The 23995-nt window shown below is 38.1% G+C and overlaps 1 protein-coding gene across 1 annotated transcript in view; it reads right to left on the reverse strand.

Annotated features, from left to right (window-relative positions):
• Nucleotides 1-23995, reverse strand: part of PDE10A (phosphodiesterase 10A) — a 298350-nt gene that overhangs the window by 7547 nt on the left and 266808 nt on the right. The window contains exons 19-21 of the mRNA XM_025422715.2: nt 6432-6543; nt 3330-3410; nt 469-557 (exon numbers count right to left, since the gene is read on the reverse strand). Coding sequence (XP_025278500.2) covers nt 469-557; nt 3330-3410; nt 6432-6543 — 282 coding nt within the window. The remainder of the gene's footprint in view (nt 1-468; nt 558-3329; nt 3411-6431; nt 6544-23995) is intronic.

The raw sequence follows: 23995 nt of genomic DNA on the forward strand, positions 1-23995 counted from the left end.
GTTCATCCCTCATTAGCAATAAGGGAAGGATGCAGAAGAGTCCGAAGCAGAGACAATGACAGATGACTTACATCTCTTTGAGGAAGAAAATAAAACTCCCAGAGAAAGAAGATCACAGTCAAGCCTCCTCCTCCTCATCTACACAAGAAACTGCAGGATTCAGCGGAGCCTCTTTCTAACAAGTAGCCCTGAACACACATCACAGTCCTAGCTTTTAAAAACCATATTGGGGCATGGATCCCTGAGTCCTAACAAAACCCAAACCCAATGCCTTCTTGCTCCTTTTTGGTGAATGAAGACTTTATGAATACTCTTAACATATATTTGTTACCTAGGCAAACACACGGCCTATAAAATTACCTTTATTGCAAACTGTAGATAAGACATAGCACACACATTGAAGGAGAGAAAAATTCTATATGGAGTCTTTCTTTTAAATCACAGCCCAGCTTGAGCTGTGGTACCTACCTGCATGCTTTGAGGAGAGGCTCTGTGGGCGGGAAGATCTGGGTGAGGGTGGTATAGCAGGGGATGGCCACAGCGTTGTAGAAGCCCAGCTGCCCCAGCAGAGCCACGCATAGGAAGACAAAAAAGTGCATGTTAGCCATTCTAGTAAGCACTCCATCTCTCAACTGAAGCTTCTATTTCTCAAGCTAACTATAAAATTAAATTTCCTAGTTTTGCTCCATGATATCTGGGCTCAATGAACACTGCTGCAGAGTGCATTTAAAAATGTCTTAAAATATGTCCTCAAAATCACACACATAAAAGGAAGTTAATCCAAAACCCAGTTCAATATTCAATGAGATTCCATTTATAGATCAATCAAGTTAAAATTCAAGTACAGCTCTTGTTGCTGATCAAAGTTTTCTACCATAGACGTTTCAAAGTTAAACCTGCTATTCTGCTACATGGGGGTTTCTTCTCCAACTTAATATTTGGGAATCAGTGCAGGGTGTTCTGTGGGGTTGCTACCCTTGGCTGTTGGTGCCCCATGTGGTCTCCCGAGGCTTTCTTCACCCACCTCCCTTTTTCTGACCTACAACAAATCTCACTGACTGTATCAAGGTTCTTGCATGTTACAGTTCTTTTAATAGGCCCTACTTCACAGTGTTTAATCTGTGATACTTCAAAAAAATATATTAAATGACACTTTATTAGGAATTTCAGGCCACAGTACAAATAAATGCTGCTGGCCCAGACTGGCCTACGGAAGGCCAGATACAAGATGTCAGCAGAGAATGCAGATGGTCTAGCTGCAGATAACTGCCCAGGTGGCTGACAATGTGCACAAGATATTACTGGCTCTTTGCATGAGGTGACCCCCAAATCAGGGCTTACCTTTTTCTCTAAAAAATTGAACTTCAGTGAGATGCACCAAAGGACACAGAAGAATGGAATCTACTGGGTCCCTTTCTGCTATTGTAAAGTCTGTCGTCACAGTAACATTACTAGAATAATGCCTTTGCACTACTATCTTTAACTTAGTAACTCACACAGAGGCTTTTCTTATTTTAGTGCTTTAGCAGATGTCATGGAGCAGAAGATCTCAAGAAAGAAATATTGGAAGGTAAAGCATTTTATTATTATGGCAAAGAATAATTTAATGGTAATCACAATTCAGAAGCAATACAGTTGGTACAATGCTAGTCGATCATAGAGATATTTTATTTAAAACTCTCTCATGCTATAAATGGATCTGTAATTTGGGCAAAAAACCAAACTATTCTCTTAAATAAAATGGCGCTAGAACACAGCCCATTCTTGGATAGCACTTTCAGCTATCCAATGCATTCTGTTGGGATGACAGCTTAACTATCAAGAAAGAACTTTGTTGGATCTATTTATCTGAGGCCACATGGCAAGGTAAGTTTCAAAGGAAATAGCAAATCAAATATAGTGTTGAAAGAAAGAGTAACTAAAGAAAACAGAGGTGAATGTTGATATAATCACACAGTGGGACAGGACCTTTACAATATGACATGAAAAGCAGACACCAGACAGAGAAGGCGGATCTTCATATATGGGAAAAGTTTCATAAACAATAATAAAAAAAAACTAAACTGCAAAATACACACACGAACAGGTATATCAGGTCAGGCGTGTTGTTGCATGTTCAACAGAGAAGGAACTGTGAGCACCGGATCAGACACAGCAGCTAAGGACACGAGCATACTGTGTACTGAGGACGAGGAGGATGAGAAGACCACATAGTCTTTATCTCTGCTGACATCTTTGAAAAACTGTGGACTGGCCTCAACTTTGGTATTAATGGTGAATAGACTGACTTTAAATAAAGTAGGAAAGTAGGAACACTTGAAAACTTATTCAAAAACCACCATCCTGTGAGTTTTCTGAAATGTTTTCTTTTCTTTTTTTTTTTTTTTAAAAGATTTTATTTATTTATTCATGAGATACACAGAGAGAGGGAGAGAGAGGCAGAGACACAGGCAGAGGAAGAAGCAGGCCCCATGCAGGGAGCCCAATGTGGGACTTGATCCCGGGACTCCAGGATCATGCCCTGGGCTGAAGGCAGGCACTAAACCGCTGAGCCACCCAGGGATCCCCCTGAAATGTTTTCTAAACAAAATTCTATATTATAATTATTTGTCTATAGCTAACTTCCCTATTATGGCATTAGAAGATTGGTAGTTTAAAAAGACAATAATCTGAGAAATAGATTGTGCCACATGTGCACAATGCAGAACTGACAAGGCCTAAGAGCTGTCAAAACATCAAAAAAGTGACATAAATTATGTGGTAAAACCTGAAAAAAAAAAAAAACAATAATTAATGTCAACTGATGGTAACACAACATTCAAAATGTACTAAAACACTCTGTATTATTTGTTAGGAAAAGTGGGCCTGATCAAAATCTATAATGTTACTCTCCAAAAAGCACCTTTGCACATTCACTGACAAAAGATTTTCTGCTTGTTAAAAATATTAACAATTCGGGCAGCCTGGGTGGCTCAGGGGTTTAGTGCCGCCTTTGGCCCAGGGCGTGATCCTGGAGTCCCGGGATCGAGTCCCACATCGGGCTCCCTGCATGGAGCCTGTTTCTCTCTCTGCCTCTCTCTGTGTGTGTGTCTCTCATTAATTAATAAATAAATAAAATCTTTAAAAAAATATTAACAATTCAAACTCATCCATACCTCCATTTCAAGCCATCCATTACCACGATTCCATCTGTGGAAAGAACTGACGGCAAAGGTAGTTGTGGCTTCTTCAAACTCAACTACAATTTCCTAATCCTGGGTTCTCCAACACAGCGTATGTATGATTTTATGACCGCCTTACATGGTCTGACTTTATAAGAGAATTCATACCTGGCCTTGTGGGACTTCGTCCTTCTTGTCTCTGTCCATCATGGGGATAGGCTGAATTCCCAACTTCTTCATTTCATCACCCTAAGATAAACAAGTGAAAATCAAGCTTTCTCAATGTATAAAGAGTTACGAAATCTTGGCATTAATGAGTTGCTCCCTTTATTCGATACTTGTCTTCACAATGGATGTTTCTGGCTATTGACACGAACAGATATCAAAACAATAAAAACCTAACATATTATTGTTTGGCTTTTATCCTGAGGTTCTTCTCAACTGAATTGCGCACTGATCTGAAATGCATTCATCTCTCCTGGTTTCATGGTGCAGAAGTTAGTAAAAGTTATAACGAGAGGAGACACAGATAATAGTGAGGAGGAATGACAAGAACAAGGTATGGGATAACCTTAAGGCCTCTTTCTCACTTATTTTTCAAAGGAATTTTCACGCATGCTGAACTGGATGAAGCAAGGGCTTAGAGGGAAATACTGTATGTCAAGAATAAACTATAGCGTGCTAGACGTGCTAGTAAAGATACAGTATAATTGGCTACACATCATCCTAAGGGTTGTAGTCACAGATGCTTATTAAAGATTTTCTATTTTGCAGGCTCTGGGATAAGTAACGTAAATATTGTTTCATTCAATCTTCATGAAATACTGTAAGTTACATATTCTTATCCCTGGTTTATAGATTTTAAAAATTATCTTCCTCTTTTTAGTTAAAAATCTTCTTTCTTAACATACCCCAACATTTTCCTTACTACCTCACTTTTCCCTCATGTTTCTTAATTACTCAACTATTTTAATTATTTCACAATCATGCTTATTTTCAGGAATCAGAAGGTAGGGTCAAAAAACAAATTATTAAAGCCCTCACTGAGGATGTTACTGTATAGGACAAAGGTACCGAGTATAGCTTTGCTCTAGTATTATTACTTTAAATATTAACTCAGTGGTTCTCAACCTTTTTCCTTTCCTGTTCTAAGTGAGTGACACTAACTGGGCCCCTTGCTCAAAGATATTATAGTCCAGTCAGTAAAAAGGTTGTGAATAAACAATGACTGGCCAATGTAGAGTACTCGCAAACAAGGATTGGTGCTACACAGGAGAACCCAGGAGGACTGTGGGGTGTGTGTTCCAGGGGCAAGTGGCCCAGAGGTCTGCAGAAGGCAGGGGGAGAGCGGAGCTGACCTGGATGGCCACCCATGGGAGGGACTCGACTCAGGGGATCCAAGGGGCTGAGACGTGGGATGGCAGAGAGAGGCAGTGGGCTCATGTGGGCTCAAGTTCATGATTTCTGTCCTCATCCCAATAGCATGGAGAGCCAGACTGGGAAGAGTGCTCACTCAGTCAGAATCAGCCTTCCCTAGCCTGCATGTGAGACTAAGGAACAGAGAGGAGTCAGCAAGCTGGCCAGAGGTTTGATCCCCGGTGCTCCAGCAGGACTTCCATCCCCAGCCCCAGGACATCAAAGCCCACACTCTATGTGGCTACTCATCTAACTGTGCAGGAAGAGGCAGCCAGCCCGGTCAGACGGCACCAGGGATTCAGGCACCAGGAGGCCGAGTCCTGTGGAGAGGAGAGATGGGGAGAGGCGGGACCTAGTGCACAACTGGGAGGTTGCTGCCAAGACACAGTGACAACCTCTGCTTCCTCCCCAGGACCTCATATTCCTGGAAGATGGCACCCTAGGCAACTTTGGGAGCTTAATCTTTGTGGACAGTTTAATCAGTGCAGAATAGAGAGGGGAGAAAATCTACCTAACTTATCTGTCACGTTTTGATTCATATTTTAGAATACAAATATAGGTATTAAAGTATGAATTATATCAGTTAAATAAAATTATTTGCAAAACAATAGGGTAGCTTCAGACCAGTTTCTTCATGTGATATTTACAGAATGTACTGGAAGTTACCATTTTTAAATATGTCTGCAAATTAAGTTGACTGATAGTGAAGTCAGAGATTACAGGTCAGACACATACACCTAAAGCAACCTTCCTAATGGAGTCTGACAGTAATGAGGTTCTGAGATGCACACTACAAAACAGGAAAAAAGCACGCAGGAGTATGCCTGCACAACATGTTAGGCGTTCTGGAGAAGTCACACTGTGAGTATAACCAACTCCAGGCCTCTGGTCCTCATCCAATGAAAATTTTTGGCTTTGCCATCATGAAAAAATTTAACGTTATAAATCATTTCTACTACACTATCAACTGAATGACTGACTGGTTTTTACCTCTTACATCCCTTCTTTTATATGGGTGAGGTTGAATGGTTCAAATCAGCAATGACCAAACTCTTTGCCCTCCGAATGTCCTTTTAACGTCCTCGAGCCAAATGAGGTACGCAAACATTTTATTTCATTTGAATATGTAGAAGGGCCCAGGTATTTGTGGGTTCACTTGAACAAGAGAGGACTCTATTTGATGGACAATTCAGAAAGCAAATTGAGAAATAAAACATACGTTTCTGATAATGCAGATAATCCAGTCAAGAAAAGGTATTAGTGAAAGTAAGTTCCATGGTTGCTTCGCATGTCAGAGCGTCATGAGTTAAAAGCCCATATACTCTGTAGAACTTATAATGTGGGATCCCTGGGTGGCGCAGCGGTTTAGTGCCTGCCTTTGGCCCAGGGCGCGATCCTGGAGACCCGGGATCGAATCCCACGTTGGGCTCCTGGTGCATGGAGCCTGCTTCTCCCTCTGCCTGTGTCTCTGCCTGTCTCTCTCTCTCTGATGTGACTATCATAAATAAATAAAAATTAAAAAAAAAAAGAACTTATAATGTGCAGGTGAATTGACTATCTAGAATATTTCCAGAATCCTGTCTGTCTATGGTAATCATGTCCCAAATTTCCAAGTGTAGGCATACACAGTCTGTGACCCTGATGGACCTGCAATACTGTGGGCTGTAGGTCTGTATAAATGTCCTTACATCCATGTGTAAATGCTAATTTCTCTACTGCATGTGACTGCCAATAGTTTTTTGAAGTAACAAGCAACCTGAGCTATTAAGACATTGTTACCAATTTACCCATATATTTACTTGCTCATCAGAATTTTTCTCATTTTTAAGATTCACATAAAAATAAAAAACATACCTCAGCCCAGAATTCTGCATATATGTCATTTGCCGTCAATTGTGTCACCGGCCATAGTTTTGTTACAGAACAAAGATCACAGGCAGTCATCATCAAACCAATGACACGATCTCTAGAACACAGTAAAATAAACCTGGTTAGTGTGGCATTTGCTCTCTTATAATAAAGGCTACAAAGACTTCTGGATTTTCAGAAATAAGTCTCCAAGTAGGCATTCCTTGACAACCGGGAAGGGAGTATAGAAGGTATAACCCGCAATCAGAGATGTAAGTGGAATTAAAGATTAGTGTTGCTTAAGTTGGAGGGACCTTGTGTCACCTCTGTTCACCGTGTGCCCCTGCTGCCTTGGTATCACTGCGGCAATCAAACACCATGTAGACATGCTCTGTGCCACCTAAGTCCTCTGGTGCGCTTCCACAGCTGTGGATTGGATTTTCACTTTCAGGGAATTCTGGAAATGTACAGGGTGAAGAAATCTTGAAGAAGAAAATCTATCCCAATCCTTTTGTTCATATAAGAAAACCATGAGATGCAGAGCAATGAAGTGACCTCCCTAGAGCCCACAGCTAAAGACGAGGCCAGAGCAGACTCCGGTCCTCAGCACACTCTCTGCCCTCCAAGCGTGGAGAACGGGTGTGACGGGAGCTCCCTCCAAACACTTTGCAAACTCTAACCTCCAAATGCAATGAGTTCTCCTTTCCAGGTGCTTTGCATTCACATTTTGACTTCTTTTCTCTAAACATGGTTTGGTTTAATCTCTCCTCTTGAAGAACAAGAAATAACTGCTTGAAGACTTCAAACGGACATACCCCGACAACTTTAATGGATTTGGTCTAGTGACAAGTGGTTGTCCTAAACAAAATCTATGCTTAATGGTAGCACTAACTGCTAATTAGTAAGGAATTTTAACTGAGTTTAACTTTTAGGAAGCAAATGACATAATTTAAAAGGCAAATTATCAAGAAAGACACAAAACTGCCACAAGTGAGATGTCACCGTTCCTAGCTAATATGAGCATTCTAAGGAGTTTCAGGAATCTGATACTGCCAAAGGCTGCCTTACTTCTTGTAGTTGCACAATGGTCACCATCAGTGGCTACAGTGCCCCACCCTGGATCCTGAGCCTGTCCTGACCATGGCAGATGACATATTATAAGAACACCTATCCAAACTTTGACAGGGTTTCTGATTTAGTGGCACTCCCGCACGGAGATGCCCGGATATCTGGGAGACCCTGCGTGGTCTGTTGCCTGTGTCGTGGACGCTGATCACTTGCAAGGCTCCTTTATTTCCCATCAGCCCACTTCCTTTAGGCCATTTGCCTAATAAACGATCTCTTCTACTACCTTACTTTTCTTAAGAACACGTCTCTATCAGGGCAGAGGAAATAACTAAAAATGTTGATGAGACGTCTGTGTACCCATTCTGTGACCCCCAACAGATGCCGTGTGAAGGTTCAAACCTTTTAACACGATCAGGATATTCTGTATTTTCCAGATGAGGGAGTTTCCTAAGCACTTGGTGGTTTAAAGGAAGAATATTTCTGGATTTGGGCTTCTAAAAGAACAACTTTATTATCTGTTTATTCAACAGGTAAATTCATTAAACAGAAATGGAACATAAAATAAAACTGACTCTATTTCATAAGATTAAAATAATCCAATCTCATTTAAACTATACACACATACATATCCCAACATTTACTTCTGTTGGCTGAACATTCTAATATGCTTTACCTCAAAAAAGATTTCTTATCTTGTAAATCCATGAAACAAGAAATGTTAATAGAACTGGGCACTGCAAGATGCAAGGAACCAATTCTCTCCCCGTATGAGACTTCCCAGGTAAGGTGGTTCCTCTCAGGGTTGAAAAGATTATGACCCAGTTGTCATTCAGATTTCACTGTCAAAATTACTTAGACAAAACAATAGTAATTATTTACTGGTAACCAAAAAAGAAAAATAAGATGAGGTTTTTATTAAATACCTTTAATAAATTACTTATTTTTTACTTTCAGGGATAAATTAGTTAGATGGTTATGGTTGTCTGGAAATATGTAAATTGGAATCATTTCATTTCTTTCCATGGATGTAATATAGGCCTAACTGGGATAGATGCTTAATTCATCATGTATTCTAATAACCAACCATGAAAGGGATGGAGTGTAGGCTAACTATACTCTAGGTACAATCCTGTATAACTGTGTAACCTATTCTGTAAAAATAACAGAGTCCAACACAATGCCTATGTTATAGATGATTCTTTGGTAATTAATTTCTGGGGGTTTGGCTACATTCACTTATTCCAAAAATTTCTGAAATGCCTCTATGTCTCAGGAACAGTTATAGTAATGAATCAAGTAGCCCTGTGCTTACAGAACTAACATTCTAATAGGGACAAGCAGAAAATAAGGTTAAAAATTTTCATTGAAAAAGTTGGTAAAAATCATTATGAAAGAGGCAAAATAATGAAGATCTGTGAGAAAGTCCCAGTAGAGATGAGTAGGTGTGAAAGTCCTGACGTGTCAGTAATGAGCATGGTGTGTCTGAGGACTAACAAGCAAGCCATCAGACAGTGGAGACTGTGAGCAGAGGAGCAACATGCTCCATGCTTTAGAGAGATCTGGGTGGAGAATGAGTTGTACAACTGTAGGGGCATCGGGGGAAGGGGAGAGATTCCGTAGGAGACCACAGTGGTCCAGGGAAAGGAGGGCTCTGGATGTTGGGTAGAGCCAAGGTGAAGCACCTTAACATCTCCAAGAGTTATGGTGACAAAGCTCCCACCCCTTCTCTCCCTTCTCCTTTCCCTCATGCATAATCTCAGACCAGGCAGGGAAACCAAACACAGAGGATCTATCAGGATGTGCAGACATTGATATCTGAAAGTGAGCATCTCTCACCAGGGTGTACATTTGTCTTCTCAGAGCCACCCTATCTTAAAATTCTCCTCCCACAATAGAAGATCACAGAATCACAAAACCTTACAAAAGGAGAGGAAATCACACAATCTGCAGGATTTCAGGTGGGTTACTCTTCCATTATGCCTCCCACCCCCTGCCTACTCTCCACTGTCTATAGAAGTTGATCAGCCATAAAGACGATGTCCAAGTGGAAAAAAAAAGTAGAAACACACGGCTGGAGCAGATGAGACATAAGTAACTTTATAAAAGATTTCAGGTAGAGATATGAAGATATATAGTGAGTTCTCAGATAATTATTATCACAATTCCTCACTTGTGTCAATATCTAGAATTCAAAAAGAATGAATGACTGGCTCAGTTTCCACAGTGAACTCAAAACTAAAGACTCAGGACCTCTAATTCTCTACCCTCACTGTTCACTAGGCTCTGACCTCATTCTGGCCTCCTGAATAATGTGGCCCAGTTTTTAAACACAGTGACATTACCTACTCGAACACAAGCTGATAATCTTCAGCCAGGATCCCAACGTCAAACATTCACAAAGGCAGGGGCAGGCTGAAGGGAGGCCGAAGATGGGGAGCACAGGCTGTATCCCTCCCCAGCTCTGCATAGCCAGGGACCCACAGGGACAAAGCCAGGGAGGCAAACACACCAACTCTTCTCTCCTCCCGCCCTTTCATCTCTTGTCAATGCCACCAGTCTCTGAATCTAGACAGAAGCCGGAGGGGGAGCAAGGGAGCTGGGTGAACTAGTCTCTAGAGGTCCAAGTGGAAAACGTGGTCAGTGAATCTGAAGGCCAAACTAAGGCCACCCAGATGACAGGAGTACCCCAGAGGAGAGAGCTAGAAAGCTGTCGTTCACAGTGGAAAACACGTTTGAAACGCAAACCACTTAAATATAAAATTATACCTCTTTAGTCATGTATCAACATGGCACAGAAATAGAAAAATGGGTTTAAGGTCAAAATTTCTACTAATCTAAGAAAATCAATTCCATTAGTGTTTGGGGACCCCAGGTTAAAGTGTCTGGATAGTCCAGCACAAAACTGTCATAGAAAATAGAAAAAAAGAAAAAGGAAAATAAATACATGCCTGCATATCTTAGAATGTTCATACACAAAGAGCTAATCAATGACCAGGTTATTACAACTATGGCAGAGGTTGGGTAAACTGGGGTCCAGTGGGTAAATAAAGAATAAGCCTTTGGGGGATGTATTAGTGGACGTTTTGCTAAGAAACTACTATAGTCTTATTTTAACTCTTCTGTTTCATTTTAAAATCAGATCATACATAATATTTGAAAAGGGACTAGGTTAAATCATTTTCCCCTTAAATGACCATTTTAATGATTTTTTCCTGTTTTAAGCTCATCTTCAAGGAATTTTAAATCACTGTATTATAGTTCTCTGATAAGACAGCCCATTGTGGCTATTTTTTAAACATTAAACCAGAATCAGGATATTATGGATTCTCTGAAAATATTTGAATAGCTGCAGAGCCAAAGCCATAGAAGAGATGCTAGACTCCTGCTGTTTCCAATGACACAAATAATACAAATAACTCTTTGAAAGAGGCATAAGCATAGTGCACTAATGATCTCACTAAAGTAAACTTTAAACTCAAGCTCTCAATTCTTCATTTTATAGAATCCTATGTTGCTTCTTCACAAAATAGCATGGAGAGAAAAATGAGTACATGTCAATGGAGAATCACTCGAGCAAATGTGTGTCACGGACTTGCTGCTATTAAAAATCATCCTAATTCAAAATTTATTTGCATAACAAAGTCATGCATTGTCTTAGTTCTAGAATTGAGAGCCCTTACACAGCAACATGGGCTACTGTGTGTAACTTTGAATCAAGTTAGAACATTAGCAATTTCATGTTAGAACTTAGTTCCCTACATTTCAAGCTCTTCAGATGAAACATAAAGCATACCTAGCAGAATGAGGCCCTCATGCATTTACTACCGCAGGTAGACAGAGATTCTTAATTTAAATAAAGGATGCAAAAAAAAAAAAATAAATAAATAAAGGATGCACTTCTCTATACTTTAGGTGATTTCACTCTTGGCCAAAGTCCATCATTGACTTCCTCAGATGAATGTCATCTTTTCATGCTTTAGTATTATAATTCTAGGTGTAAAGAGAGAAGCCACTGTCTGTTGTTTACCAACTATCCAGTGGAGTCGTTATAATCGATATCTATAAAAACTATCACCTAATATTATCATATTTTTAAGTACAGACATTTCAGCAATATCAGATAAATTGACATATGAAAAGTATGAAAGAGATCAAGAATTCATAATAAAAAACTCATAATTTAAAAAGATACTGATAAGCAAAGGTAAACAGTAAAATAGCAGAAACAGTAACATTTACTTAAAAATATATTACTAGCTTATAGACTACCCACTAACTAATAGAGAAAAAAATAGCTTTGGAGAAGCATCCTTTTTAACAGTTTGCAGAGTGCCTGGCTACTATGAATATGGGCTAGCTGGCAAGGTAGACACCTGCCCCTCGGAAAACAATTCTAACGTGCAGCAGAATCAAGGAAGGGAGCAGTTGCTCATGTTTTTTTGAACAGGAATTACTCAAGCAAGAAAATTGGGAATGAGATATAAAAACTAGCAACATTTGGAGTTGATACCTATACCTTCTGTAGAGTGCCCAACTGAGCTATTTCCAGCATCGAAGTGAAATACATCTGCAACCTGCAGGCTCTGCTGGAGAAACAGCTGTCCAGATCCAGGTGATGCTGTCTAGGGAGTGTCAGGAGCAAACCCGCATTAATGACAAGGACGGCTGGTAGAATACACATCTAGTCACAGGGAAATGATGTCTGTGTTAACTCGAGCATAATAAGAGGCTCTACAAGATGGAGAGATGAAGGGCTTGCAACAACAGCCATGAGATCAGCTCTGAACCTTCAGAGAAGCCACTGTGGTTGCATACTACACCTGCCATCTTGAAGAATGGCCCCAATTGTGCAATTCTTTATGTACATTGAGACAGAATCCTTATAAGGAGACCCATGGAAGGCCACCAAACCCACGTCAAATGTGGGAATATTTCAAACGTTACTAATTCTAAACGGGGTGAAAAGCCTACTCATCACTATGCATATTCTGTGGGCTGCTTCTATGAGCTCACCAACTCCTAATCCCCCTAGAAAGGAGATTTGATCTCATCTGGTGAATTAAAGACCATTCTATTTACTTTTTAAATGATTTCATCTAAAAACTGATAGAATCACAAAATCCATCTTGTTTAAGGACAAAACACTTGAAGCAAAAATAGTTCATATTTTACCACATGATCGTATTTCTGGATTGTATATTTTTGTTTCTCATACTTTAATTTAGGTGAAATATATATAGAATGAAATGCATACATTTGATGGATAAAGTTCAAGGAGTATGACAATGTTACAGTCCCAAAACACCACATCGATGAAGACAAGGAACATCTCCAGCACCCAGAAACCCCTTCTGTCCTTCTCCCAACTAGTGGTCTTTCCCTGACCCCACAAATGCCAGTCTGATTTCTACCATAATCCCTAACACCGTTAATTCATTTGGCCTACAGTAGCGCTTCATAAAAATGTTTTCTTATAGAATATATAAATTATTTTACTCAACAAAATGCGTGTGATTCATCCATGTTGTTCACAAGTCAGCAGTTCCTAATTTTTAAAACTGCTGAATAGAACAGAATTCCATTGTGGAAATGCCAGAAACTGTCTATCCATGCACCTGTTATTGGACATTTGAGGTGCTTCCAGTTTAGATGTATTATGAATAAGACTGTGGGAAACATTTGTGTCTGAGTCTTTGTGTGAACAATATGCTTTTATTTCTCTTGAGGAACCTAAGAATGGAGTCACAAAGTAAGCATATATTTAGCTTTATAAAAAACTTCCAAATTCTACCTAAAGCAGTTGTATATAGTTTATCCTCCCACCAGAGTATGTTAATATTTTAGTAGCTCCACATCCTTGCCAACACCTAGGTATTGTTGGTCTTTTTAATTTTGGCCATTCTAGTGGAACATGTAGTGGTATATCATTGTTTTATTTTGGTTTTCTTTACATCTAAATGTATTGAGCAAAATTTCACATTCTTATTGGCTTTAGGATCTGAAAAAAATCTTTCACTCTAGGGCAACCACTAAAAAAAAAAAAAGTTAAAAAAAAGTATGATATGGTAAGAAAGGAGAGAAAATGGAATCATATAAAATCATCAAATAAGCCACAAAAGGTGGAAAAAGAGTAAAAGGCAAAATAGGAACAAAGAATAACTGTGAAGAGGAGAAAAGAGTAGTGAATATGGTATATATTATGCAACTATAACAATAATCACTTCAAATGTCAGTGGTCTAAATACACCAATTAAAAAAGGTCATCCGAGTGGACCAAACAACAAGACTCAACTCAACTATATGTTGTCTACAAGAAACTCAGTTTAAATATAAAGACACACAGAGATTAAAAGTCAATGAGTGGAGAAAGATACCAGGCTAACACTGTTCACAAGAAAATGGGAACAGCTATATTAATTTCAGACAGAAGAGACTTCAAAGCTAAAGTTATCAGCAATAAAAAGGACCATTTCATAATAATAAAGGGATCAGTTTTCCAAGAAGATGTAACAATTCTCAACTTGTATAAGCCTAACAACAGAACATTAAAGTATGTGAGGCAAAAGCAGACAGAATTGCCAAAGAGAAATAGATAAATCCATTATTATAGCTGGAGATTTCAACACCCTTCTATCAGAAATGGCAGATCCAGACAGCAGAAAATCAGTGAGGACATGTTTAAATTCAATAAGTCCATCAAACTATTGTATATAGTTGACATCTGTAGACTATTTTATCTAACAACTGTAGAAAACACACTCTTTTCAAGCTCACATGTAACATTCAACAAGACAGACCATGTTCTAGGCCACAAAATATACCATAACAAACTTAAAAGAATGGAAATTATATACTACACGCTTTTAGATAACAATGGAATTAACTAGATAGCAATAACAGAAAAATAGCCAGAGAATCCCCCAAATACCTGGAGATTAAACAAAAGCACTTCCAAATAACACAAGTCATAGAAGAAATCAAGAAAAAATTAAAAGTATTTATGGCTAAATGAAAATGAAAACACAATACAACTTGTGGATGCCGGGAAAGATGTGTTTAGAGGGAAATTAATAACATTAAACGTACACAATAGCAAAGAATAAAGATATAAAATTAAAAAACCAAGCTTTGAGGATCCCTGGATGGCTCAGCGGTTTGGCACCTGCCTTTGGCCCAGGGTGCGATCCTGAAGTCCTGGGATCGAGTCCCACATCGGGCTCCCGGCATGGAGCCTGCTTCTCCCTCTGCCTGTGTCTCTGCCTCTCTCTCTCTCTCCTCTCTCTCTATCTCTATCATGAATAAATAAAATCTTAAAAAAAAAACAAAAACCCAAGCTTCTATTTCAGGCAACTATAAAAAGAAGAACAAATTAAATCCAAATGAAGCAGAAGAAAAAAAATAATATGAATTATTATTTCTGGGGCAGACATCAATGTACCTGAAAATAGAAAATTGATAGAAAAAAATCAACCAAATCAGAAGCTGGTTCTCTGAAAAGATCAATACAAACAATAAGCTAGGGCAGCCCAGGTGGCTCAGTGGTTTAGCGCTGCCTTCGGCCCAGGGCATGACCCTAGAGACCCGGGATCAAGTCCCACATCAGGCTCCCTGCATGGAGCCTGCTTTTCCCTCTGCCTGTGTCTCTGCCTAACTTTCTCTCTGTATCTCCCATGAATAAATAAATCTTTAAAAACACACACACACAAAAACCAAAAAACAATAAGCTTCTCTAGCTAGTCTAAACCAAGGGAAAAAGAGGATACAAATTACTAGCATCAGATATGAGAGAGAAGGTCACAACAGATCCCAACGACATTAAAGGGATAATGAAGGAATACTCTCAGCAACCTTAAACCCACAGGTTTGATAACCTGGATGAAATGGATCAATTTCTTGAATGATACAACCTGCCAAAACAAACAAAAAGAAATAGATAATTCAAATAGGCTTATATCTATTAAAGAAATTGAATCAACAATAGTCTTCCAAAACAGAAAGTACCAGGCCCAGATGGGTTCAGAGGGTGAATCCTACCAAATATTTAAGATAGAAATTATACCAATTCTCTATAATCTCTTTTAGAGGACAGAAGTAGAGGAAACAGTTCCTAACTCATTCCATGAGCCCACCATTACCCTGATACCAAAACTGCACAAAGACATTAACAAGAAAACTGTAGCCTAATATCTCTCATAGCATAAATGCAAAAATCCTCAACAAAATATTAGCAAATCTAATATAATGCTGTATAAAAAGAATTATACAACATGTCCAATTATGATTTATCCCAGGTACCCCGGTATGTAAGTCAGGTTCAGTACTCAAAAGTCAATTAGTGTAACCCATCATATATCAACATAGCAAAAAGAAAAATCACATTATCCTGTCAGTAGATGCAGTAAAAGCATCTGACAAACTCCAACAGTCACGCATGACAAAAGCTTTCAGTGAACTAGGCATGGGGGAACTTTGTCAACTTGATAAATATCTACAAAAATCCTATAGCTAACATTATACTTCGTGGTGGGAAACTCAAAGCTTTCCCATTAAGATCAGGAACAAGGCAAGAGTGTTCTCTTTCACCACTCCTTTTCAATACTGTACTGGAAGTCCTTGCTAATGCGATAAGACAAAAAAAAAAAAAAAAAAAGGAAAGAAAGAAAGAAATGCTGTACTGATTAGAAAAGAAGAAATAAAACTGTTCACACATGGCTGTCATAGAAAATTTGAAAGAATCAATAAAAATGCTTCTGGAACTAATAAATAAATAATTACAGCAAGGTCACAGGATACAAAGTTAACATACCAAAGGCAGTCATTTTCTATATACCAGCAACAAAGGAGTGCAATCTGAAATTAAAAACAATTGCTATTTACTTGGGAGAGGCAAAACACAATATTGAAGGAGAATGAAGTTGGAGGATGGACACTACCTGACTTCAAGATTTACTATAAAGCTATAGTAATCAAGACAGTGAGGTGGAAAAAGAATGGACAAACACATCAATGGAACAGAACAGAGCACCCCAAATAGACCCACATAAATACAGGGGTGAATCACCTGTGACAGAGGCAAAAGCAATACAATGGAACAAAGATCATCTTTTCAACAAAGGGTGCTGGAACAACAGGACATCCCCATGCAAAAAAAAAAAAAAAAAAAAAAAGAATCTATACACACAGACCTTTAACACTTCACTAAAAATTGACTCAGAATGGATCACAGACCTAAATGTAAAATACAAACTTATAATACTCCTGCGCAGGGATACCAGAGAAGAGTCCGTCACTGTCTTGAAGCTCTCCTCTACTGCTGGCATTACACTTTGTAAACACTCGGTACTTAGTAAAGGTTAGCATACAGATGGAAAGGCTGATGTTAACCACTGGGCCTGAAAGCACTGAACACCTGGCCCCGGAGCACTGAGGGTGACGACGAGTTCTCCTTCTCCCAGTTGACTCTTGCTGTGCTGCACAAGCCCCTGGCCAAGCCTCAACCCAAACAAGGCACCAGTTGATCTCCTGTCCTGTCCTCTAGGGCAGAGCTTGTTCTTCTCCTTGGTATCCCCTCCTCCCACTTTTCTAGGACTTCCTAGAGCTGTCTGTCCAAGTCTTTTGGCTGCTAGAAGCATCTGCTCCAGCCTAGAAACACAGGGAATGGAAAATTATTCAGCTCTAGGCATGTCTACACATTCTTCATCTTCCCAAAAGCCCGGCTGGTTTCTTCTTACCAGGACACAGAAAGCCTCGTTTGCAGAATCTCTGAGTCTGGCTAGCTGAAGGCCCCTGCTCTTCTCTTATTGGCACAGGCCAGCTGTGATAACATCCTCACTGAAAAGGCAGACAACAATGGGATTTCAAGGGCTCCAAGGAACGGAACAGAAGGATGAGGGCCTTTTCTGGTGAAGCCCAAAGGCTCCCACCCATGTGCCCACATGTGCCCAGTTTGAGTCACACTGAACTCACCCTGTCCCATTGGTTTGGGTGTTAGTTCATGGCAACTCTGATTACAAACAGGATCAAATCATGCAGAGTTTTTTATCCTGTGTAATGCTATTGTGAGAACGAGCTTAACTGCTTTCCAGTATGGTCATTATTACTCTCTTAACTTCTCTTCTCTATGATACCTCGCATGAGTCATGACAGGAGACTCTCACAATCCCACCCCCACCCCTCCCGTACCAAGAAGCTGAAAGGTGAGATTCCTGAGCTTTGTCTCCCCAAGTCCTCCCTGCAGGACTGTGATTCTGGATCCAAGTTAGAACATCAGGAAACCATGACCTGGTAGATGTCTTCTTACCTAATCACTCCCCATCCAAGAGGGACAACAGGTGTCTGTGCTAATTTACCTGGCTGGCCAAAAGGAGGCCCAACAGGCACAAAGTGGGGCTGCCCTACCCAGGAAGCCCCACTGAAGTCTGGCCAGATCTTCCCTCCCCAAAGTCAAGTCTGCTTATCCCCTGGGTAACTTGGACAATTTTGATTGCAAAAGACAAAAAAATCATGTAGGCCTCTGTATTAGTTTGCTAGAGTTGCTGTAACAAAGTACCACAAACTTGGTGGCTTGCTTAAGCAATAGAAATTTATTGTCTCACAGTTCTGGAGGCCAGATGTCCAAGATTCAAGGTGTCAGCAAGGTTGGTTCCTACTGAGGACCATGAGGGAAGGGTCTATTCTGGACCTCTCTTCTTGACTTGCAGTTGGGCATCTTCTCCCTGTGTCTTCACATGGTCTTCCATCTGTCATGTCTGTATCTAAATTTCTTCTTCTAAAGGTATCAGTCATACAGGATGAGGACCCACTTACATGGATGGCCTCATTTTATCTAATTATTCTTTGAAGTCTCTCTCTCTCTCTCTCTCTCTCTCTCTCTAAGTACTGTCACATTCTGGGAATTAGGATTTCAATCCAGGTATTTTTTAGGAGACACAATTTAGCCCATAACAGTTCCTAGAACACAATTTTATTTTGAGGATATTCAGGTTCAGAACTAAGCTGGGCAAATGTGGATAGGCCTTTCTACAACATTTCCATTTCACAGATGAAGTCAAATCTTTTTCTCTCCACAACATTTCCATTTCATTATGTGTCAATCTTCCTATTACACTGGAAACACTTGGCAGCAATTGGGCAAGTAGCTGTCTCATTCTTTGCTTCATATCCACTTGGCCCAGGTTTGGCATATAACAATCTGTAGTCATGGAACTTTGGGTTTCTCTGTGCTTCTGCTTGCTTCTCTCACTCCTCGCTGGCCAATCCCTCAGGAGCCTCTGATCCAATATGCTCACATTTCAGAGAGACATTCCATATCTTATATTTCACTTTATACCATTTATATTAACATTTAACCTCCTTTAAGGTCATTCATATGTTTACTTAAAATTTATAAGATAAATCTTTCAAATAATTGTTATTTTGTCTAAGACTTAAATACAGAGAACATTTTTCTTACATAGTGTAGCTTTTCACTTCCTTAAAGGTTTTGAAGATTGTAAGTTCTTAATGTGATAAAGTCCAATCTATCATTTGTTCATTTGAAGGTTAGGTCTTTCATTTTGTTTCTTCCAGCTTCACTGAGGTATGATTGACAAGAGTTGTATATATTTAAGTTATACAGTGTGTTGACTTGATACATGTATACACTGTGAAATGACTACCACAATCAAATTAACACATCCAGCAGCTCATATAGTTACTTTGTGTGTATGTGTATGATAAGAACACTTAAGATTTACTCTCTTAGCAAACTACAAAAATAAAATATAGTATCATCTATAATCACCATGCTATAATTAGATCCTCAGACCTTACTAATCTTACAATTCAAAGGATGTAGCCGTTGACTGACATCTCTGAAGGTTAGTACTTTTTGTGTGCTAAGGAATCTTTGCCTACCCAAGGTCATTAAGATTGTCTCCTATGTTTTATTCTAGAAATTTTTATTATTTTAGCTTTTACATTTAAGTCTACCATCCAACTAAAACCTCAGTAATTCAAGAGCCATTTGTTGAACAGACTGTCTATTCCTCCATTGAATTTTCTTAAACTTTGGTTAAAAATCAATAGGCTATATATAGCATGTCTTCTGTAATCTGTCCCACCAATTTATTTGTCTACCCTAACACCATACACACTGTCTTGATTACTGGTACTTCATAGTAAACCTTGAAATTGGGTAGTGTTAAGTCTTTCAATTGGGCTTTTGTTTGACAAAACTGTTTTGACTATTTTAGATCTTTTGTATTTCTATATAAATTTGAGGTTATTTGTCAAAGTCTACAAAAAAGCCTGCTAAGGTTTCAAGTGGGATTACACTTTTGGAGCATTATTTGCAGAGAACTGATATCTTAGCAATACCGATTTCTTGTAATTTATAATCATGACAAATCACTCTATTCGTATAGTACTCTTTATTTCAGAAATGGTTTGCATTTTTAGCACAGAGACTTATATACCATGTAAAATCTATTCAAGTATGCTATTTAAAAAAATGACACAGCATGTAAAATGGTTTTATTAACTTCAATTTCCAATTGATAGCTATTCATATATGAAAATAAATAATTTTTAAAAGGCTGATCATCTATCTTGTAAACTTGCTAAATTCACTTATTTAAGTCTAGCAGACTTTTTTGGGAGATTCCTTAGGATTTTTTTAAAGCAGATTGTATGTGACTTAAAAATAAGGACAGATTTCCTTTTTCCTTTCAACTCTTATGCCTTTTACTTCTTTCTCACTGTGATGCACTGACTAGGTGCCAGCTCAAAGCAAACTAGAAGTGGTCATCCTTCATTTGCTTCTAGACTTGGAGGGAAAGTCCTTAATACATCACCTATCATCACAGTGGCTATATAGTGTTTTCAAAGATGCTCTTTAAGACATTAAAAAAGTATTATATTCCTAGTTTGCTCAGATATTTCCCTCCATCAACAGGGGTTTTTGTCAAATGCTTTTTCTGCATCTTTTGAAATGATCACGTAGTGTTTCTTCTGTATTCTATTCCTGTGAATTATATTAATTAGTAAATGCTATTCCTGAGATAAAATCCACTTGTTATACTTTATTATTATTTTATATGTGACTAAATTTGTTATACTTTGTTATAAATTTTGCATCTATGTCCATGAGGAATATTGATTGATCTTTACTACTTTTGTAATGTGTCTGTCAGGTGCTGGCATCAGGATTCTGCAGCCTTCATAAAATAAGGCAGTAAATGCTTCCTATTCCTATTTTCAGAAATATTTTGTATAAGATTGATATTATTTCCTCTATAAGTGTAGATAGAATTCACACGTGAAACCATGAGACAGCCATAGATAGAGGTCCCCAAATCTTATTCATATTCCCCTCAAATCTTTGGTGACCCAAAGACCAAGGTCAAAACAGAAACAGAACCATGCTAAAAATGCTTAAAGGCACATATCCCTAAGTGTAGGGTTATCCATGAGAAATTTAATCAGCTACTAGAAAAATAATCAATTATTTTTAGAGAAAGATACCAGATTCCAGAAAGATGACACAGTATATTTATCCACAATGTAGTACATAAATAAAATAAATAGAAAAAGGTACTCCATAATTCAGGGAAAAAATAGTCAACTAAATAGATTCATAGAAAACTCAGTGGAGATGCAGACAAGGATTTTTGAATTACTGATGTTTCAAAGAATCTTCAGAAAAAAAAATATATATCTGAATACAAAGACCAAAGTGATGGGGAATTTTGAGACAAAAATGCTACAAAAATGAACCAAAAATAAATCTCGGAACTGGAAAACACACTACTTAAAATACACCACTTGATGGAGTTAATAACAAACTGGGAAGGATTCTGGGAAGGATCAGTGGAATCAAAGGCACAGTACAGCCAATTACCCAAACTGAGGTACACGGAAGGAGAAGACTGAAAAAACAATTCAGAGCTTCCCTAGCCCATAAGATGGCATTACGTGATCTATCACACGTATAATTGGAGCTGTGGAAGAAAAGGGACAAGTGAGACAGAAAAACATATTTGAAGAAAAATAATGTGGAAATTTTTCTATATTTTGCTGAAATCAGCAGCCAAGAGTCCCCAAAACCTCAGAGGAAGGACCTCAAGCAGGGTCAAGTGCCAGAAGACCACACTTAGGAACATTACAAAGTGCTAAAAACCAAAAGATACAGACAAAACCTTAAGAGTAGCCAGAATACAAAGACATGTTATATATAGAAGAATAAAAATAAGAATGGCCACTAACTTCTTATCAGGAAAAAAAGAAAGATGAAGGCCAGGAGGCCACTGAACATTTTCAAAAGAAAATCTATCAACTTAGAATTGCAAATCCAGCAAAAATATCTGAAAAGTGAAGCCCAAATAAAGGCATTTTCAGATAAACAAAGGCTGGAGGAAAGTGCTGTCAACACACTGTAAGAAATGTTAAAGGAAGTTCTTTAGACTAGGGTAAGATAATACCACTAGATAGAAATTTGGAATTGCCTGAATAAATATGAATCACCGGAAATGGTATATATGTGGGGAAATAGGACATGTGATTTTTCTTTCTTTTAAAAAATTCTTTAGTAACCAACTGACTCTTTCATTTAAAATATTAGCAACCTAGGTGGGATACAAAACAAATGTATCGGTATCATACTTAACAAAGCATAGAGACAAAAGGGGGTATATAAGTGGATTATTTTTTCAAGTTTTTTACATTGTATGGAAATGGCATGATATTAATTCAAAGCAACTGATAAAAATGGAGACTGTAAACTGGAGAGGAACCACCTAAAATATAGAGAGGTGTAACAGTGAAAGCCCGTAGAAGATACAGAAAGAAGTGCTGATAAAAAAAAAAAAAAAAAGAAAAGAAAAAAAGAAAAGAAAGAAGTGCTGAAGGAAACATTCAATTAACTCAGATGAAGGCAGGAAAGGAGACACAAAGAACAAGCAGTTAAAGAGAACACAAGTCAGATAATGAGACAACCACAAATATAGAAACAATAATGCAAACAGAACAAACAGTCCATTAGGAAGTTAGTGATTTTGGGTCTCAAGCACTTGCAGGTAACAAGACCCACTCTAAATATAAAGTCACAGATAGGATGACAATAAAGAACTGGAAAAAATGTGACATGTCACAAGTAAGCATAAAGAAGCTGGTGTGCCTCTTAACACAGAAAACTCTACAGAAAGAAGTAATACAGACAATAAAAGAGAATTAACTCCACATTGACCAGAGGGTAAATCATAGAGAAGACATAACAAATATAAATGTGTAAGCATTTAATAAAATTTCTAAACACATGAAGCAAAACAGAAAAATATATAGAAATTCATAACTTTATACTGGAAGCTGTATTTCCAGTTAAAAATGGGGGAAAAATATATTCACAAGTGATTAAATCTGTAAAACAACCATATAGTTTTACCAAGAGATAGGACCTGTGTAGACAAGCTATAAAGTGTTGTCAGGATTAAAGACTCATGAAATAAGTCAATTGGAGAAGGACAAAAATTATATGGTCTCATTCATTTGGGGAATATAAAAAATAGTGACAGGGAATAAAGGGGAAAGGAGAGAAAATGAGTGGGAAATATCAGAGAAGGAGACAGAACATGAGAGACTCCTAACTCTGGGAAAGGAACAAGGGGTGGTGGAGAGGGAGGTGGGTGGGGGGTAGGGGTGACTGGGTGATGGGCACTAATGGGGGCACTTGATGGGATGAGCCCATCAAGTGTGATGGGTGATGGGTGATGGGTGCTCTGCTATATATTGGCAAATTGAACTCCAATATATTAAAAAAAAAAAAGGATTAAAGACTCATGCCAGTGTCTTTGAAGACAATCTACTTCCATTTTCAAGTGAAGAAATAAACACAGCTGCAATGAAAAGCCAATGTGGGTATTTTGAACTGATAGCAGAATATTTCTTTTTAAGTATTCATGATGAAGGAGATAAAAGTCATGATGTCTATAATTTACATTTAAAGGGCACATCGAAAAAAGAAAGGTTGAAATATATGGTAAAATGTTAACAATTCTTGAATGCAGGTAGTGGGTATAAATTGTATATCTCAATATAATTTCTACTTTTTTATAAGTTTGAAATAGTTTTTAATAAAAATATTTAAAAATGTATTTATTAAGTAACAGTTTCCATAAAAATTTTAGAAGGTAATTGAAAGATGAAGATGATCTTACTAGGTATGTATAAGTTTCAACATAGTTTCAGTAATCAAAACAGTATGAACATAGTGGAAGATTAGGTAATTGGTATTTAAATGGCTTAAGGAATCCAAACAATTATCCAAGTTTAGATGAAAACTTCAATCAATGGAAAAAAGAGACTATTAATTAAATAATATTGATTCAACTCACCAGTTATAAATAAAAGACATAACTCCAGAAGAACTAAGATCTAACTATGAGAATCAAAACTATAAAAATATACAAAACTATTAACTAAGTACTATATATATTACTGTGAGGACAGGGAAGGTTGTCTTACACAAG

This window comes from Canis lupus, chromosome 1 (assembly GCF_003254725.2).
Source record: "Canis lupus dingo isolate Sandy chromosome 1, ASM325472v2, whole genome shotgun sequence".
Lineage (NCBI taxonomy): Eukaryota > Metazoa > Chordata > Mammalia > Carnivora > Canidae > Canis > Canis lupus.